At 40.5% G+C, this 18,395-nt stretch overlaps 1 protein-coding gene across 2 annotated transcripts in view; it reads right to left on the bottom strand.

Moving 5' to 3' along the window:
* Positions 1–18,395, bottom strand: part of CSMD1 (CUB and Sushi multiple domains 1) — a 2,858,343-nt gene that overhangs the window by 2,391,147 nt on the left and 448,801 nt on the right. For both annotated transcript variants that reach the window (XM_077290057.1, XM_077290056.1), the window contains exon 2: positions 2,912–3,128. In XM_077290057.1, coding sequence (XP_077146172.1) covers positions 2,912–3,128 — 217 coding nt within the window. The remainder of the gene's footprint in view (positions 1–2,911; positions 3,129–18,395) is intronic.

Here is an 18,395-nt window from a genome sequence, read left to right as displayed (position 1 = left end):
TTGGGAAGAGGACCAGAGTGGCTATATGACCTCAACAAGAAATGGAAACTACAGGAGATGTTCCAGTTTCAACAGATTGGATAGAATTTAATACAGGAACTACGGAATGTGGAGGAAGCCATGCGTGGACCCAATGGATACCAGTAGTTACTCTTCAATTACGTATAGAGTTTATTTTCGTAAGGAGCATATGGAATATGCTCTAAGGAAACTGGATGATCAGAAGCCTATCATGTCTGGTTAATTAAGATGGGGGAGGAATGTGAAGAAACCAGATTGTATCTTAATTTCCCAGACAACCATGTTTTTGCAAATCCAAAAGAACTGGCTTTTTATCTGTATATTGGCTTGTGAATTTAAGTGTTTATGTCTGGTGGGTCAAGAAGACAGACTTGCCAACTGATATACTACCTAACATACTGTGTAAGTCTGTAATAGTGACTGTACATTGAGTGTGTTAAGCTTTGTTTATTGATGTGTGCTTATATGCTAATAGTGCTACTTAATCCCATCACCATTGTATACTTTATCTTGATGTTGGACTGAAAGACCCTGGGTAATTCTAAAAATAGCTTACATGCCTTGGGTATAAAAAGACTCAGAGATCACATCCTGGGAGACTGAAGTAAGACAGAGCTACCAGCCAGACATTCTGCAAACCACCCAACAGACAAGAGAAAGGACTGCAGCCAATTCATCATGGCACCATCATGAGGGACACTGATCTAGGATTCTATAGGATACAACCTAGGGGTTTTCGGCTCTGGTTGGAAGGACAGATCTGATCCAGTGACCATCTCTGAACCTTGGATATGTTTGGAGAAAGCCCGGGTTGGGATCCACTGGTCGCCTGGTTCCACGGAGATGGTCAGATAAGCCAGGTGGTGACTCTCGTGTCAACTGGCTTTGGACCTTGTATGGACTCTATGGACAGTTCTTGGTCATCTCCCTATGCTTGTCACTACCCCTTCTCTGTGCGTTCATCCACAGATGGAGTAGCGACCCTGGGAGCTCGGACATCATGTCATACTGGAAATACATGGATACGCAGTGATCTTTTATATGCGCCCATGTGACCCTGGAAGCTCTGACATCGTGCCATACTGGAAATACATGGAGACGCAGTGATCTTTTATATGCGCCCATGTAACCAAACAATTCCAGCCTTGGTGGGATTGTTCTGTTTGCTATTATGTGTTGTGGTTCAATAAAGTATTGCCACACTGTTTTACCTTAGCCCTGTGTTGTCTGTGTAGTGTATTGCCCACGGGGAGATAAAGCGGGCGTTCAGTGGTATGAGCCGTGGTCCATGCAGTCTTGCTAAAGACAGCCGGGCCAGCGAACGGGAGCACCCACTAACCCCGTTTCTCCACACCACCCTTTTTGGTTACTATTCCTATCCTCATTCTAATGCTTATATATAGTGGGATCTCCCATCTTAAAGGTTCTGTAGCAGCTGTCAATCCTTGAATCTTCAACTGTGGATTAAACAACCCCAAAGGGTGAGCAGTTATCATATCCCTCATCTAATAAATATTTGTTGCAGATAAGACCCTATTAAATTTTGTGTCACCCTACCTCTTCTGCAATTACATCTTGACATATGACGTGTATTTGCTGTGCTCTGTGAATGACAGTGACACTGACCTAGGACAAGACGTCATCTGTGGGGGATGGATTATTCATACACCAGCTTTTCACCAGGCAACAGGTAACCAGGGTCAATGAGTATAATGTTTTTTTATTATTTTAAATTTAGCAGGGCAAGTAGTCTGCAGCAATGTCCTTATCAGATGTGATTTGTTGAAGATACAGGTATTCATCGGTCCTGTCTATATTTTTTTTCTACAGGGTGTTATACAAAAAAGGGTTCCCCAAAAATAAAAAATAAATAAATAGCTGTAGGAAATGTCAGTATACAAAGATTCCTAAACACATTTAATTAGAAAAATACAATCATTTTGTCTAGGGAGCTAATCACTATAGAATTAATATGGCCACCATCTTCTGACAGAAACCTGTCATATAACATTAGGACAAATGGCTGTGAGCATGTGCAATAGGATGCTCCTTTTCTGTAACATGCAGATACTTTTGTTGCTATTCAGAAGCACAGGGTAAAGAGAAGTTTGAGTGGCCTTTTCTTACCTCAGCACCTCTGGTAGCGCCACTAGTATTTGTGGAGTACATTATCCCATATATTATGAAGGAAGGAGATCGGAGCATCCTACTGCACATCCTCACAGTCACTTGTCATAATATTTTAGGACAGGTTGCCCTTAGTGAAAGATTTTAATTACATAGTGATTACCTCCTTAAAAACAATTGTGATTTTCTAATTTAGGGGTATTTAGGAATTTCCTTTTAATTATTTTTTATTTGTTATTTAGCTTTTCTTTTCTCTGAGAACAACTTTAAAGATTTTCCACCTTGAAAATCTGGATGGAAAACCTGCTTTACATATAACCCATGTGAACATACCCATATATCTTTATACAAAAAGCATCCTATTGGTTACAGGGCTTTCCCCTATTCTTTATTAGGGTTAACTTGCTGATTGCTGCATTACGAACCCTGAATCCCTGGAACAGAACTCTGCATCTTTAATGATGGGACACTGCTGTTCCAGCTTGAATGGAACAGAGATTCTCATACTTCATGCTTTATTCATTGTATATGGGATAACCAGAAAAAAACAAATTCCGTGCTTGGCTATTCCAGGCAGTTCAATTGATAATGAATGATGTAAGCCCCTCTATTCCATTCAAGAGAGGGCTACAGATCCAGAGCTCCATTCTTGGGGTCATTGAGGGTCCCAATGCTCAGTAATGTATTACTGTTTCCACTCCATAAGTAGAAAATATTACACAAAGAAGCACAATCAATATTTTTGCTGAAACTGAAGTCCTACCTGACTTTCAAATTCCCTTGTTGAGGCTGTCCATCAAAAACTGATAAAATATCAAAATCTTCCTCCAGTGCAAATATTTGAAATGATAATTGTATTCTGTTTCTTTCCCCAGTGATAATTATCCATGTACAGTTCGCATAGTTTGGATATCCATGTGGAAATCCAGGACTTTCTATTGTACCATTAGGACCTTGTACTACTCCTCCACAATTTTGCCCTGTAATAAAAAATGAAAAAATTAATGACACAAAAAAATAACAACAATAGGAAAAAATGTAATGAATTCATCATTAAAGGAAACTTATGTATTGGCTATTAGTAATGCTAAGCACATGGTTCATATGACATTCATAATATACCACACATATCCTTTACTTAGCTGCTTTACTCTGTATGTACAGTCTATTATGTAATAAGTTATTAAACACAAGTAAAATAAAATGACAATACATTGGAATGTCCTAGCATTTACCACATGGGTCAGTGATGGTTTAAGACTCTCTCCAAAGACACTGTTGGCACCTTTCCTGGGTGCAGAAACTTATGATTTTGGGGAGTTGCATGTGACATATTGTATATTTATCAGTATGCCCATGCTGCAAAACCCTTACTTGTTGAGTTGGGTGCTATCACATACTTACATACACATACTCACTCAAGTAGCTCAAGTATTTATGCAAAGTGTAACTTGAAATCCTAGGTTAGTATGATACATAAAGAGGTGAAACCCTGAAAACTGAACATTAGTATTGCAAACAGAAGCATGACTGCTTTTACTCTAGAGGCAACCAAAATATGAATGATTTTCAGTATTCTCTTGCACCAAAATGACAACTAGATTCTTATCATTCTTTATCCAGAAGTGAACTGTGACCAAGGTATAGGCTAGATCGAAATGTGATCCATTGATTGTAAACATTATTCCGCTACTTCATACTTTTCATTTGTTGGATCAGTATTTAATATATGGATGTTGGATTATCTAGGTTCTATTCTGTATAATACATTTGATATGATCTGCTAAATGAACTTTTTGCATGTAATCAAGTGCCATGGTTGCATGAAGACCTGTCAGTTTCTACATCAAATCTAAGAAAAATGTAAATAGCGCAGTTTGACAGCCAATGGTCACCACTATGTTTTCCATTCACAGAGTGAAACATTTATTTTCTGACTAAGCTTAGCCCCTGGGATTTGTAGCAATTGCTTTAACTTTTATTGTTGAAGTTATGCCTGGCTGTATAGCCAAAGCTAAAAGAAATAATGCTTGAAAATTCACAAAATAATAACCAGAATGGTTATTCTGCAAACACAATGAAGCATGAATAGCGTGAAATGGCTGTTGCCTATCTGAGTGTCAAGCATGAAGTTTAAGCTACCTGAATAAAGAAGTTGGTTTTATTCCCATTAATAAAACTGTTGAGTGCCTCATATTTTTCTCTACTACTCTAACCAGAATGACTAAACATGTCTTTTGACGCGAAAAAAAACTTGAATAGTAACTTTAGCTTATTTGTACTATAACCAAAAATGTGTTTATTTTTTAGCTTAATGTAAGAAAAAAATCCCTCAATCTTCAAATGGTGAGTTATAATAAAACTTTATTAATATATAAAATATGTTAATCAATCTAAAATATTTAGAGAAAATGCATAGATTGAGATATAGAAACATCACCAAAGATGAACCATTACAGATGTCCAAATGGACAAAATTCCAGAGAAACATTTTGTCATGGATTAAATTGGTATATATTTAACAATAACAAAGAACAGTAACATGTAAAACAGTAATGGGAATTGTACTTTAAGCAAAGTTTTTCTACCTCCTGCACTAACCATCCACTCTGAAAAATAAAGCTCAAGTCTGTGTTGTAGATAAAGATGGAATGCCTGATCACTGTGTTGTCGTGTGAGACAGCCCATTTCACTAAATGAAGATGGGAGAGAGAGCAAGAGTGAGGAAACAGAGGGAGAGACAGAAAGATAGAGCCGGAATTTCTAAGTCTTTTTTATTACCCCAGTGCCAAATTCATATCTACACTGATCACTACTGGCATATACTTTCCTTCATGCTACTGCTACTTGGGTATGTGTGTTTAAAACTGATTGCGGGGCAGAAATGATACTCTGCATTCTGTGATGCTTATGACAAAGATCAAAGCCACAAATTCTGAGTAATTGAGAGCTTGAGAATGCAAAGGGGGAACTTGTACATATGCATGATACAAGTCATAAATGCCCAGAAATAGTGTTATTCTTCATATACACACAGGATATTTTGAAAGTATTTTTACCCTTTAGGAAAATGCCAATTTTTACAACAAGCAATGAAGAATACACTAGGTGAAAATGGTATGCTGCTGAACTAACAAATGTTACTTCAGTTAAGTTTGTGAGGAAACACAAGCTGGAGGAACTTAAGCCCTATTTGTGGGCACCAAAGTCGCATTAAAAATCCTACATAAGTGAAGGGTTAAAAGGAGACTAACGCAGGTCCTTCTGTTGAACCAGTTGAGGCTATTTTGAAGAACTTGTCTTCTAGAAGATTGCTCATACGACCTATATGCCTAGCATGACAGCTCATGAGTTGTGCAAGCCTGACAGATGCTTAAATGTCATTGTCAGTGATTGACAGCAGCATTTAAATGGTTAAACAGCAGTGACCAGAGCTAGCTGCACTTGATGCTGTTAGAGGTAGGTGCTAGCACTGTCTGTGTTTGTTGCCAGCTAAATTCCTGAGCCCACTATATACACCTGCAATTGATAGGTGATATACAGTACATGTACGTCCTCTGCTGGATGGGAAAAAAATTATTTTAGTATTTATGCCAAGAACATACACACCACCTCGTTACTCGAGATTTCCCAAGCATGCTCGGGTGGTAATGAGTATGCTCGCTCATGACTAAGGGAAACCAAACAACTTTCTGGGACAGTTGGCCGTTGTGGTCAGTAGAATGGATTAACTCATAATCCACAAAATGATGGAAAAACTATTATTTTTTTGTGTTTATTGTCTTAATTCTTGTTTTTTTTTTTAATATATCCTACATTGCCTCCTTTTTAACACTATAGCTCTTGTGTTGTTAGAGTAAAAATAAAGGTAAAATCTTGGTAGGATAATGGTCATAAGGTTGTTTACTGAAATCATAACTCAGAGTGAACCCCACTTCAAAGTTTCTTAAAAGTTATAAAAAAGTATATGCTGAAAATATCTTTATTAATTTATGTCAAAGTTCAAAAGTTGATTACACAATTATACAATTTTAGAATTGTTATTTTAATAAGTGTCACGTTGGGAATAAGGGATAGATTTTCATTTATGTTCAATAACAAGAAATCATAGTTCCTTAGTAAACATTTTGAAAAATTGCATTGAATACATCATGAATTATGGTTTATATAAATATCACCATAATACTTTACTGTGGTTCACAATCAGTAAAAGATTATTTGGGGAATTGAAGCTAAGTAGTTGATTTAATAAGCTCTGTAGAGCATAGCACTCGGTTGGACACAGATAAGAAAGAATGAATGCTTTGTTGTGAATACAAGTAAGATGGGATTCACATTGATAACTTTTTATAATGCCTAAAGTGCCAGGAATTACAAATTGTGCCATTTATAAAGCAAGTTTGTAAATATTCATAGCATAAAGGCTTGGGTTTTTTAAGCTGCAAAATAAAATGCTGTTAGATATATAAAAAGCTTCATACCAATATAGAATTAAGGTGCACATTTATGGCTGACAGTTCTTATATAATGCAGACGGTTCTAAAATAATGCTGCTATAGGGTCCAGTAGGGCACTGTAATAGCGACCGTAGGTTTTCTCATATGTGTTGCTGTTATTAGTGGTCAATGATATATATTTTATATTTGTTCTCAGCCACAGAAAATTTTAACAATGAGACTTACCAAGAATGTAAATTAAAAACTAAATTCTGGTAAGTGACAGGTTGGTGGATTTCCATTACATATTATTTGCTTAGCATGTGTCTCAAGTGATTAAGTTCTTACCATCCATAGTAGTCTCCAATGTTGCAGCTCTTGGTTCACAGTGACTACTACTGAATCTTCTATATTTATGTCTAATGGTAATCACTACCTAACAGTTTTTTTTCCCAGCAGGTACTACATGCTGTATACGATCACTGACTTTCCTGAATTGTGTGCTCTAAATTGACAGTAGTGTTGAATATTTAATTTTTTTTTCGCTAACATATTTATTGGTCATAACAACAATTTGAGTTATCTATCCCCATAACCATCATACACATTTTCAACATAGATCAATGAGGAATTCATGAGGAGAGCTCAGGAGCTGAGCCTGCTCCTTACCAAGCAGATGCCAAATATTTTGCATAACAGAAGTCTGCCTATATGTATAGCAACCAGATCATGCTCCAATCACTATTATTTAATCCGTAAATTCTGATGCCAATTTCTGACAGAGGAATTTGTATTAGAACAAAGGGAACAAACACAACAAGAAATATTGTAACAAGAAAAAATGAAGCCGCACAGCCACTTATACGAGAACGAGGGACATGAAGTCCACTCACGGTGTCTCTAAAAACATGTGCCTCTAGAAAACTGGAGGTGCTCGCAAAGAACAAAGTCAATGTAAATGCCAAAACTGAAAAAGAAAATGCGGCAGCACTCACCAGTAAGGTGCAATGACGATCCTTTATTGAACAGACAGGATTAAAAATGACGTCTTCACGGCATCGGGGGTGTATATACAAAGGTCGTCCCCTGCTCACCTCTTCCTTTGTATATACACCCCCAATGCCGTGAAGACGTCATTTTTAATCCTGTCTGTTCAATAAAGGATCGTCATTGCACCTTACTGGTGAGTGCTGCCGCATTTTCTTTTTCAGTTTTGGCAAACACAACAAGAGCATAGCACAAAAATAAAATGTCTCTATTCGATAAGACATTAAAAAGGGCCTTCCACACAAAGCATCATGATAAACGGGACACAGGATGTATTAGTGGCTGCAGAGAAGAGCAAAACATTTTGCTTCATTTTTAATTTTACCTCTCCACTAAGGAGATATTAGCAATCAATGTATTTGGTACCTAATAAGTTTTTTAAGTCCAAGTGAGTGTTATAAGACAATTTTTATTGGAGGTGTGTTATACTTATCCCTGTATCATGCTGACAAATCATAAGCAGGCATCAACATTCAAAGGAAGAAAAAAACGCCCCCACTATAGATTAAGCAGATTTCTCAGTGTGTGAGATGTATGATGTATAAAAACTTAATTCCAGCTTTGAAAAATAAAAAGTAAAGGAAAATCCAGTCCTGTTGAGCCAGACTCCAATTTTTTCTATTATCCTTGATGTATGATGTATGGCTGACAGCCCTAATCTTCTTGTCCAACCTAATGCATAAGTCCGTGTGGGGAGAAGGCCAATAAAGCTGAGTTTAGCAGTGTCAAATTGGAAACCTTTCTATCAGCTCCCCTCCTTTCACAGCACTGTTAGCTCTGCTGTCCTGACCCTCCCCCACACTGTCTGTCCAGAGATGATAGCTCAATGTGTCGTTATCACATTTATATCTGTTGTGCTCAAACTGTTATCACCCTGCAGTGAAATTATAGCCTAGTTAATGACATCTCACACAGTAGTAGTTAAACATAGACAGGTGACTCCTGTAGGAGATGTAAATGACATCCCTGATTTCACTGCAGCGGGAATACAAGTGACACTAACCACAGGGGCCATAAGTTTGATTATTGATAGCGAGGTGCCGATGCGTGGAAGTTCGGGTTCTGCTACCAGACTCAATTATAGTCCAAGGTTTGTTTCGAGTACCAGAACTGTACCAGATCTTGAACATGAACACGAACCCCATTGAAGTCTCTCTCTCTCCTCCCCAAACAAGCTCCCAAATTGTAAAATGGTCTTCCATGAGAAGTCCATGTTCTGAGTATAGCACCGAACACTAGGTGTTCCTTATGAAACCCGCACTTTACAGTTTGGGTTCACTCATCTCTAGTGTTGAGCGATACCTTCCGATACTCAAAGGTATCGGTATCGGATGGTATCGGCTGATATCCAAAAAATATCGGATATCGCCGATACCGATACCCGATACCAATGCAAGTCAATGGGACACAAGTATCGGAAGGTATCCTGGATGGTTCCCAGGGTCTGAAGGAGAGGAAACTCTCCTACAGGCCCTGGGATCCATATTCATGTAAAAAATAAAGAATTAAAATAAAAAATATGGATATACTCACCGTCCGGCAGCCCCTGGACCTTACCGATGTAACCGGCAGCCTCCGTTCCTAAGAATGAGGAGTTTAGGACCTTCGATGACGTCGCGGCTTGTGATTGGTCACGTGACTGCTCGTGTGACCGCTCACGCGACCAATCACAAGCCGCGACGTCATTGCAGGTCCTAAACTCCTCATTCTTAGGAACGGAGGCTGCCGGTTACATCGGTAAGGTCCAGGGGCCGCCGGACGGGTGAGTATATCCATATTTTTTATTTTAATTATTTTTTAAATGAATATGGATCCCAGGGCCTGAAGGAGAGTCTCATACACTGGGAACTTCCGATTCCGATATCACAAAAATATCGGAACTCGGTATCGGAATTCCGATACAGCAAATATCGGCCGATACCCGATACTTGCGGTATCAGAATGCTCAACACTACTCATCTCTAATTACTGACACACACTGTCATTAGGCTGATGGATGGGTTTCTAATGTAGCACAGCTTAAACATAGCTGCACTGTCTCTCACCTCACACTGACTAACAGGGCTGTCTGTCATTATACCTTACACACTGATAAATCTTAGTTATGAAGGTTGTGTGTTCTTTTATTCTTTGACTATTTCTGCCTGCCTATGATTGTTCAGCACCATACAGGTAGAAGAAGTACATGCTCCCACTGAAAACTGTCTAACACCCACCTGGACTGAAAAAAGTAAACTCATTAGGTGCCAATTACTGTGATTGCTAATGTCTTAACAATGGAGAGGTGACATAAAGAATATATATAGGATAGCTATATATAATACTTTATTTTTCTAAATCAGACCATGCTCATAAACTGCTGGTCAGTTTGACACAATGGAACATATTAAAGAATCAATTAAAGGATCCTGCGTTGAAGTCCCTTACAGAAATAAAAAAAAGTTAAAATTGTTAAATAAATATTTAAAAAATCTAAGTAAAAAGACATAAAAATGAAAAGTGAAAAATAAAACAAAACTAAATAACTAGATGCAACTGGTATTACCAATAAAATAAACATTATTTTTCTTAAATGCTAACTCAAAATAATTGCTTCTATAGTTTTATCATTGGAAACGCAAAAACATTACTAATCTTAAAATGCTGTGTTGCAAAAGCCTACTACTTTACAAAATAATCTTTTTTTTATTTGTACCAGGCTACGTACACACAATGAATATTTGGTGAGTTTTTTACCTCAGTATTTGTAGGCCAAAACCTGGAATGTGCGAAAAATGCCGAATTTGTGCCTTGTTTCTATTATACTTTCCTCTGATTGCTCCACTCCTAGGTTTGGCTTACAAATACTGATGTAAAATACTGACCAAATGCTGAACATATGAGTGACGCCTCAAATTGATACAAAATAATTAAGATAATAGAAGAAAGTTAATAATTATGTGTATTTTCAAACATATTTGATTTTTTTTATCGATTTATTTTGATTGGGGCGAAAGGGGGGTGATTTAAACTCTTATATTTTTTTTATTTTTTTCACATTTTTTTTAACTTTTTTTTTTTAACTTTTGCCATGCTTCAATAGCCTCTATGGGAGGCTAGAAGCAGGCGCAGCATGATCGCTTCTGCTACATAGCAGCGATCTGCTGTTCGCTGCTATATACTAGAAAATCAGGTGTGCTATGAGCGCCGACCACAGGGTGGCACTCACAGCTGCCGGGGATCTGTATCCATAGAGGTCTCAAGGACCTCTATGGTTACAATACTGAAGCATCGCCGACCTCCGATCATGTGACGGGGGTCGGCGATGCGCTCATATCCAGCCGCCCGGCCGGATGTGGTAGTTAAATGCCGCTGTCTGCGTTTGACAGCAGCATTTAACTAGTTAATAGCGGCGGGTGAAGTGAGATTTCACCCGCCGCTATTGCGGGCACATGTCAGCTGTTCAAAACAGCTGACATGTCCTGGCTTTGATGCGGGCTTACCGCGGAGCCCTGCATCAAAGCAGGGGAGCTGACCTCGGACGTACTATCCCGTCCGAGGTCAGTAAGGGGTTAATCTTGCCTATAATCCGTACAATTTGGTTGAAAATAAAAACATTTTGTGGATAAAAAAAAAAAATAAAACTATGTGATTGTATAAATATATACAAACTTCAACTAATAATTTATTGATTTATTGAAGTACCCTTAGAATTTATGACAGCATTCAGTCTGATTGGCTGGAAATATATCAGTATGGCAATCTTTACCCACTCTTTCTTGCAGTAGTGCTCCAAATCTGTCAGATTGTGAAGGAATCTCTTGTGCTCAGCTGTCTTCAGGTCAACCCAGATATTTTCAATTGGATTCAGGTCTGGGCTCTGGCTGGGCCATTCCAAAACTTTGATTTTTTTCTGGTGAAGCCATTCTTTTGTTGATATGGAGGTATGCTTAGGGTCATTGTCCTGAACAGTGAATTCATCTACAGCGTTCAGCAGATGCTTGAAGATTTTGCATGCAAAGCTGACTGATATTTGGAAGTGTTCATAAATACCTTAACATTGACTAAAGCTCCAGTTCCAGCTGCTATAAATAAGCACCAAGGCATAATACTTTGCCCATCATGCTTCTCTGAGGGTATGGTGTTCTTTTGGTGGTGCACAGTGTTGGATTTGCACCATTTATGCCATTTGGATTTATGGCCAATTTGTAAGACAGTTCCAGTTATTAGTAATGTCCCTTTTGTTACATTTCTGCCAAACTTAAACCTCTTCCTGATGACTGTCTTTGGAGTGTTGCATTGCATAGCTAATGCCTTGGAAATTTTTTGTACCTTTCTGCTGACAGATAATGTTTAACAATGCTGAGTTGGCTATTTCTGTAAAATGCAACTAAAAATGTCAGGAAAATCCTACTAAAATAGCTAAATTTAAAATAATCACTTGAAATGATTGCAGCTGTGTCCTGACTAGTATGTATATGACAAATATTACATGAGCTTAAATGTGATTGGGATATTCTCAACACAACCACATGCCCTTAATGGCTTAATTTTACTTTTTCTGACCATAGAAGAGCACCGTAGAGAGACAATAACTTCTCTCAGTATTTCATGTAAAGTTAGGTTGAAAGTTAAATAAAACTAATAAAATCTTGGTTGAAATGTGCTATTATCAATTATAATATAAAAATACATTTCAATTTAATTTGTATCTGTAGCTGAAATAAACATGTGCTATGCCTTTAAAAACCCAAATTTATTTTTAGAGAAGATTATTTGGACAAATTTACTAATCTGGACATTCCAGAATATTGGCTTATTAACACCCAAAAAGTGTCTTACATGGTTGCTCGGCAATGGGACGTAACTTAACATAATTTAGGTGTGGCCCAAAAATAAGGAGTAGGGCCACGTGGTGATACTGTAAAATCAAACTTCTCCAAAATGTGGCACAAAGGAAGCCAACTTATAGGTGAAGTACATTTAGGCTAGTGTTATGACCCCAATGGCAGAGGGTCTCAGGAATAAATACCAAGTCTGCAAACACAAAAAACCAGCTCATAGGGCAGTGGTAACTGTGCTGACCATATATCTAATCCTAGCACCACAAATAGCAGTAGCCGGGGAACGTGCCTAGGTTGGTTCTAGACGTCTCGCGCCAGCCGGAGAACTAACTAACCCTAGAAGGGAAAAGAAAGACCTTTCTTGCCTCCAGAGAAAAGACCCCAAAAGTTGGATACAAGCCCCCAACAAATAATAACGGTGAGGTAAGAGGAAAAGACAAACATAAGAATGAGCTAGGTATTCAGCAAAGAGAGGCCCACTAGCTAATAGCAGAATATAGTAAGATGACTTATATGGTCAGCAAAAACCCTATTAAAATATCCACGCTGGATATTCAAGAACCCCCGAACCGACTAACGGCCGGGGGGAGAACACCAGCCCCCTAGAGCTTCCAGCAAGGTCAGAACTCACATTTAGTACAAGCTGGACAAAAATAGAAGCAAAGCAAATAACCCAAAAAACAAAGAAGCAAGAATTAGCTTAATTTTGCAAGAACCAGGGCCAGCAGACAGGAGCAACAGAAGGATCTGATTACAACGATGCCAGGCACTGGACTAAGGATCCAGGAAGTTTATAAAGCGACACCCCTGGACTAACGACCCAGGTGAGTGCCAAACTGAAGAAAGACAATCCCAGAGTCATATCACTAGTGACCACAAGAGGGAGCCAAAAAGTCTAATTCACAACAGTACCCCCCCCTTAAGGAGGGGTCACCGAACCCTCACCAAGACCACCAGGACGATCAGGATGAGCAGCGTGAAAGGCACGAACTAAATCGGCCGCATGCACATCAGAGGCAACCACCCAGGAATTATCCTCCTGACCATAGCCCTTCCACTTGACCAGATACTGAAGCCTCCGCCTGGAGAGACGAGAATCCAAGATCTTCTCCACCACGTACTCCAACTCGCCCTCAACCAACACCGGAGCAGGAGGCTCAACAGAAGGAACCACAGGTACAACGTACCGCCGCAACAAAGACCTATGGAACACGTTGTGAATGGCAAACGACACCGGAAGATCCAAGCGAAAGGACACAGGATTAAGGATTTCCAATATCTTGTAAGGACCGATGAAGCGAGGCTTAAATTTAGGAGAGGAGACCTTCATAGGAACAAATCGAGAAGACAGCCATACCAAATCCCCAACACGAAGTCGGGGACCCACACCGCGGCGGCGGTTGGCAAAACGCTGAGCCTTCTCTTGTGACAACTTTAAGTTGTCCACCACATGATTCCAGATCTGCTGCAACCTATCCACCACAGAATCTACCCCAGGACAGTCAGAAGGCTCCACATGTCCCGAGGAAAAACGAGGATGGAAACCAGAGTTGCAGAAAAATGGCGAAACCAATGTAGCGGAACTAGCCTGATTATTAAGGGCAAACTCAGCCAACGGCAAGAAGGTCACCCAATCATCCTGATCCGCAGAAACAAAACACCTCAAATAAGCCTCTAGAGTCTGATTAGTTCGCTCCGTTTGTCCATTAGTCTGAGGATGAAAGGCAGACGAAAATGACAACTCAATGCCCATCCTAGCACAAAAGGATCGCCAGAACCTGGAAACAAACTGGGATCCTCTGTCAGACACAATATTCTCAGGAATGCCGTGTAAACGAACCACATTCTGAAAGAACACAGGAACCAGATCGGAAGAGGAAGGCAGCTTAGGCAAAGGCACCAAATGGACCATCTTAGAAAAGCGATCACATACCACCCAGATGACAGACATGCCCTGAGACACCGGGAGATCTGAAATGAAATCCATGGAAATGTGTATCCAAGGCCTCTTCGGGACAGGCAAGGGCAAGAGCAACCCGCTGGCACGAGAACAGCAAGGCTTAGCTCGAGCACAAGTCCCACAGGACTGCACAAACGACCGCACATCCCGTGACAAGGAAGGCCACCAAAAGGACCTAGCCACCAGATCTCTGGTGCCAAAAATTCCCGGATGCCCTGCCAACACCGAGGAATGAACCTCGGAAATGACTCTGCTGGTCCACTTATCTGGAACAAACAGTCTGTCAGGTGGACAAGAGTCAGGTCTACCAGCCTGAAATCTCTGCAACACACGTCGCAAATCCGGAGAAATGGCTGACAAGATAACTCCCTCTTTAAGAATACCAACCGGTTCTGCGACTCCCGGAGAGTCAGGCACAAAGCTCCTTGAAAGAGCATCAGCCTTCACATTCTTTGAACCTGGTAAATACGAGACCACAAAGTTAAAATGGGAGAAAAACAATGACCAGCGGGCCTGTCTAGGATTCAGGCGTTTAGCAGACTCGAGATACATCAAATTTTTGTGATCAGTCAAGACCACCACACGATGCTTAGCACCCTCGAGCCAATGACGCCACTCCTCAAATGCCCACTTCATGGCCAACAACTCCCGATTGCCAACATCATAATTCCGCTCAGCAGGCGAAAACTTCCTCGAGAAAAAGGCACAAGGTCTCATCACAGAGCAACCAGGGCCTCTCTGCGACAAAACGGCCCCTGCCCCAATCTCAGAAGCATCCACTTCAACCTGAAAGGGAAGTGAGACATCAGGCTGGCACAAAACAGGCGCCGAAGTAAACTGGCGCTTCAACTCCTGGAAAGCCTCCACGGCTGCAGGAGCCCAGTTAGCAACATCAGAACCTTTCTTGGTCATATCCGTCAAAGGTTTAACAATGCTAGAAAAAATAGCAATAAAACGACGGTAGAAGTTAGCAAAACCCAAGAACTTCTGAAGACTCTTAACTGACGTGGGTTGAGTCCAATCATGAATAGCTCGGACCTTGACTGGGTCCATCTCCACCGCAGAAGGGGAAAAAATAAACCCCAGAAAGGGAACCTTCTGTACTCCAAAGAGACACTTTGAGCCCTTAACAAATAAAGCATTCTCACGCAAAACCTGAAACACCATCCTGACCTGCTCTACATGCGAGTCCCAGTCATCAGAAAAAACCAGAATATCATCCAGATAAACGATCATAAATTTATCCAGATACTTCCAGGAAAATATCATGCATAAAGGACTGAAACACTGAAGGAGCATTAGAGAGCCCAAAAGGCATCACCAAGTACTCAAAATGACATTCGGGCGTATTAAATGCGGTTTTCCATTCACCTCCTCGCTTAATGCGCACAAGGTTGTACGCACCACGAAGATCTATCTTGGTGAACCACTTGGCACCTTTAATTCGGGCAAACAAGTCTGACAACAGAGGCAAAGGATACTGAAATTTAACAGTGATTTTATTCAAAAGCCGATAGTCAATACAAGGTCTCAAAGATCCGTCCTTCTTGGCCACAAAAAAGAATCCCGCACCAAGAGGGGAAGAGGAAGAACGGATATGCCCCTTCTCCAGAGATTCCTTGATATACGAACGCATTGCGGTATGCTCAGGTACAGACAGATTAAATAGTCTTCCCTTAGGAAATTTGCTACCTGGAATCAAATCTATGGCACAGTCACAGTCCCTATGATGAGGCAGGGCACTGGACCTGGACTCGCTGAACACATCCTGATAATCAGACAAATACTCAGGAACTTCCGAAGGAGTAGAGGAAGCAATAGACACCGGCGGGGAATCACCATGAATACCCTGACAGCCCCAACTTGACACAGACATTGCCTTCCAATCCAAGACTGGATTATGAGTCTGTAACCATGGCAAACCCAAAACGACCAAATCATGCATTTTATGCAGAACAAGAAAACGAATCACCTCCCGATGTTCAGGAGTCATGCACATGGTTACCTGTGTCCAAAACTGCGGTTTATTTTCCGCCAATGGCGTAGCATCAATACCCCTCAGAGGGATAGGATTAACCAACGGCTCAAGAACAAAACCACAGCGCTTGGCAAATGACAGATCCATAAGACTCAGGGCAGCACCTGAATCCACAAACGCCATAACAGGGTAAGAGGACAATGAGCAAATTAAAGTCACAGACAAAATAAATTTAGGTTGCAAATTACCAATGGCGACAGGACTAACAACCCTTGTTAGGCGTTTAGAGCATGCTGATATAACATGTGTAGAATCTCCACAGTAAAAACACAACCCATTCTGACGTCTATGATTTTTCCGCTCATTTCTGGTCTGAATTCTATCACATTGCATCAAATCAGGTGCTTGTTTAGACAACACTACCAGAGGATTAGCGGTTTTGAGCTCCCGCAAACGCCGGTCAATTTGAATAGCCAGCGCCATGGAATCATTCAGACTTGTAGGAATGGAGAAACCCACCATCACATTCTTAATGGCTTCAGAAAGGCCATTTCTGAAATTTGCGGCCAGAGCACACTCATTCCACTGAGTAAGCACGGACCATTTCCGAAATTTTTGGCAATACACTTCAGCTTCATCCTGTCCCTGAGAAATAGCCAGCAAGGCTTTTTCTGCCTGAACCTCAAGATTGGGTTCCTCGTAAAGCAATCCGAGCGCCAGAAAAAACGCATCAATATTTGCCCATGCCGGATCTCCTGGTGCTAGCGAGAAAGCCCAATCCCGAGGGTCGCCCCGTAAAAAAGAGATAACAATTTTAACTTGCTGAGCTGAGTCTCCAGATGAACGGGGTCTCAGAGATAGAAACAATTTACAATTATCCCTGAAATTCCTAAACTTAAATCGGTCTCCAGAAAACAGTTCAGGAATAGGTATTTTAGGTTCAGACATAGAACTACTGGTAATAAAATCTTGTATGCTTTGCACACGAGCAGCAAGCTGGTCCACACTTGTAATCAAGGTCTGGACATTCATGTCTGCAGCAAGCTCAAGCCACTCAGAGGTAAAGGGGAGGAAGAGAGGAAAAAAAAAAAAAAAAAAAACTCAGAATTTCCTTTCTTATTATCCCACTTCTGCAATGCATTAAACATTCAATGTGGGCTTGGCATACTGTTATGACCCCAATGGCAGAGGGTCTCAGGAATAAATACCAAGTCTGCAAACACAAAAAAACAGCTCATAGGGCAGTGGTAACTGGGCTGACCATATATCTAATCCTAGCACCACAAATAGCAGTAGCCGGGGAACGTGCCTACGTTGGTTCTAGACGTCTCGTGCCAGCCGGAGAACTAACTAACCCTAGAAGGGAAAAGAAAGACCTTTCTTGCCTCCAGAGAAAAGACCCCAAAAGTTGGATACAAGCCAACAACAAATAATAACGGTGAGGTAAGAGGAAAAGACAAACATAAGAATGAGCTAGGTATTCAGCAAAGAGAGGCCCACTAGCTAATAGCAGAATATAGTAAGATGACTTATATGGTCAGCAAAAACCCTATTAAAATATCCACGCTGGATATTCAAGAACCCCCGAACCGACTAACGGCCGGGGGGAGAACACCAGCCCCCTAGAGCTTCCAGCAAGGTCAGAACTCACATTTAGTACAAGCTGGACAAAAATAGAAGCAAAGCAAATAACCCAAAAAACAAAGAAGCAAGACTTAGCTTAATTTTGCAAGAACCAGGGCCAGCAGACAGGAGCAACAGAAGGATCTGATTACAACGATGCCAGGCACTGGACTAAGGATCCAGGAAGTTTATATAGCGACACCCCTGGACTAACGACCCAGGTGAGTGCCAAACTGAAGAAAGACAATCCCAGAGTCATATCACTAGTGACCACAAGAGGGAGCCAAAAAGTCTAATTCACAACAGGCTAGACAGTGTAAGAATGCACCAGCCTAATCATCCAGCCACATTGATAAATTTGGTGCATTCTAAAATGGTCT

Source organism: Ranitomeya variabilis, chromosome 2, assembly GCF_051348905.1.
Source record: "Ranitomeya variabilis isolate aRanVar5 chromosome 2, aRanVar5.hap1, whole genome shotgun sequence".
Classification (NCBI taxonomy): Eukaryota; Metazoa; Chordata; class Amphibia; order Anura; family Dendrobatidae; genus Ranitomeya; species Ranitomeya variabilis.
The sequence above is the reverse complement of the archived record's forward strand: the minus strand, read 5'-3'. Positions and strand labels throughout refer to the sequence as shown.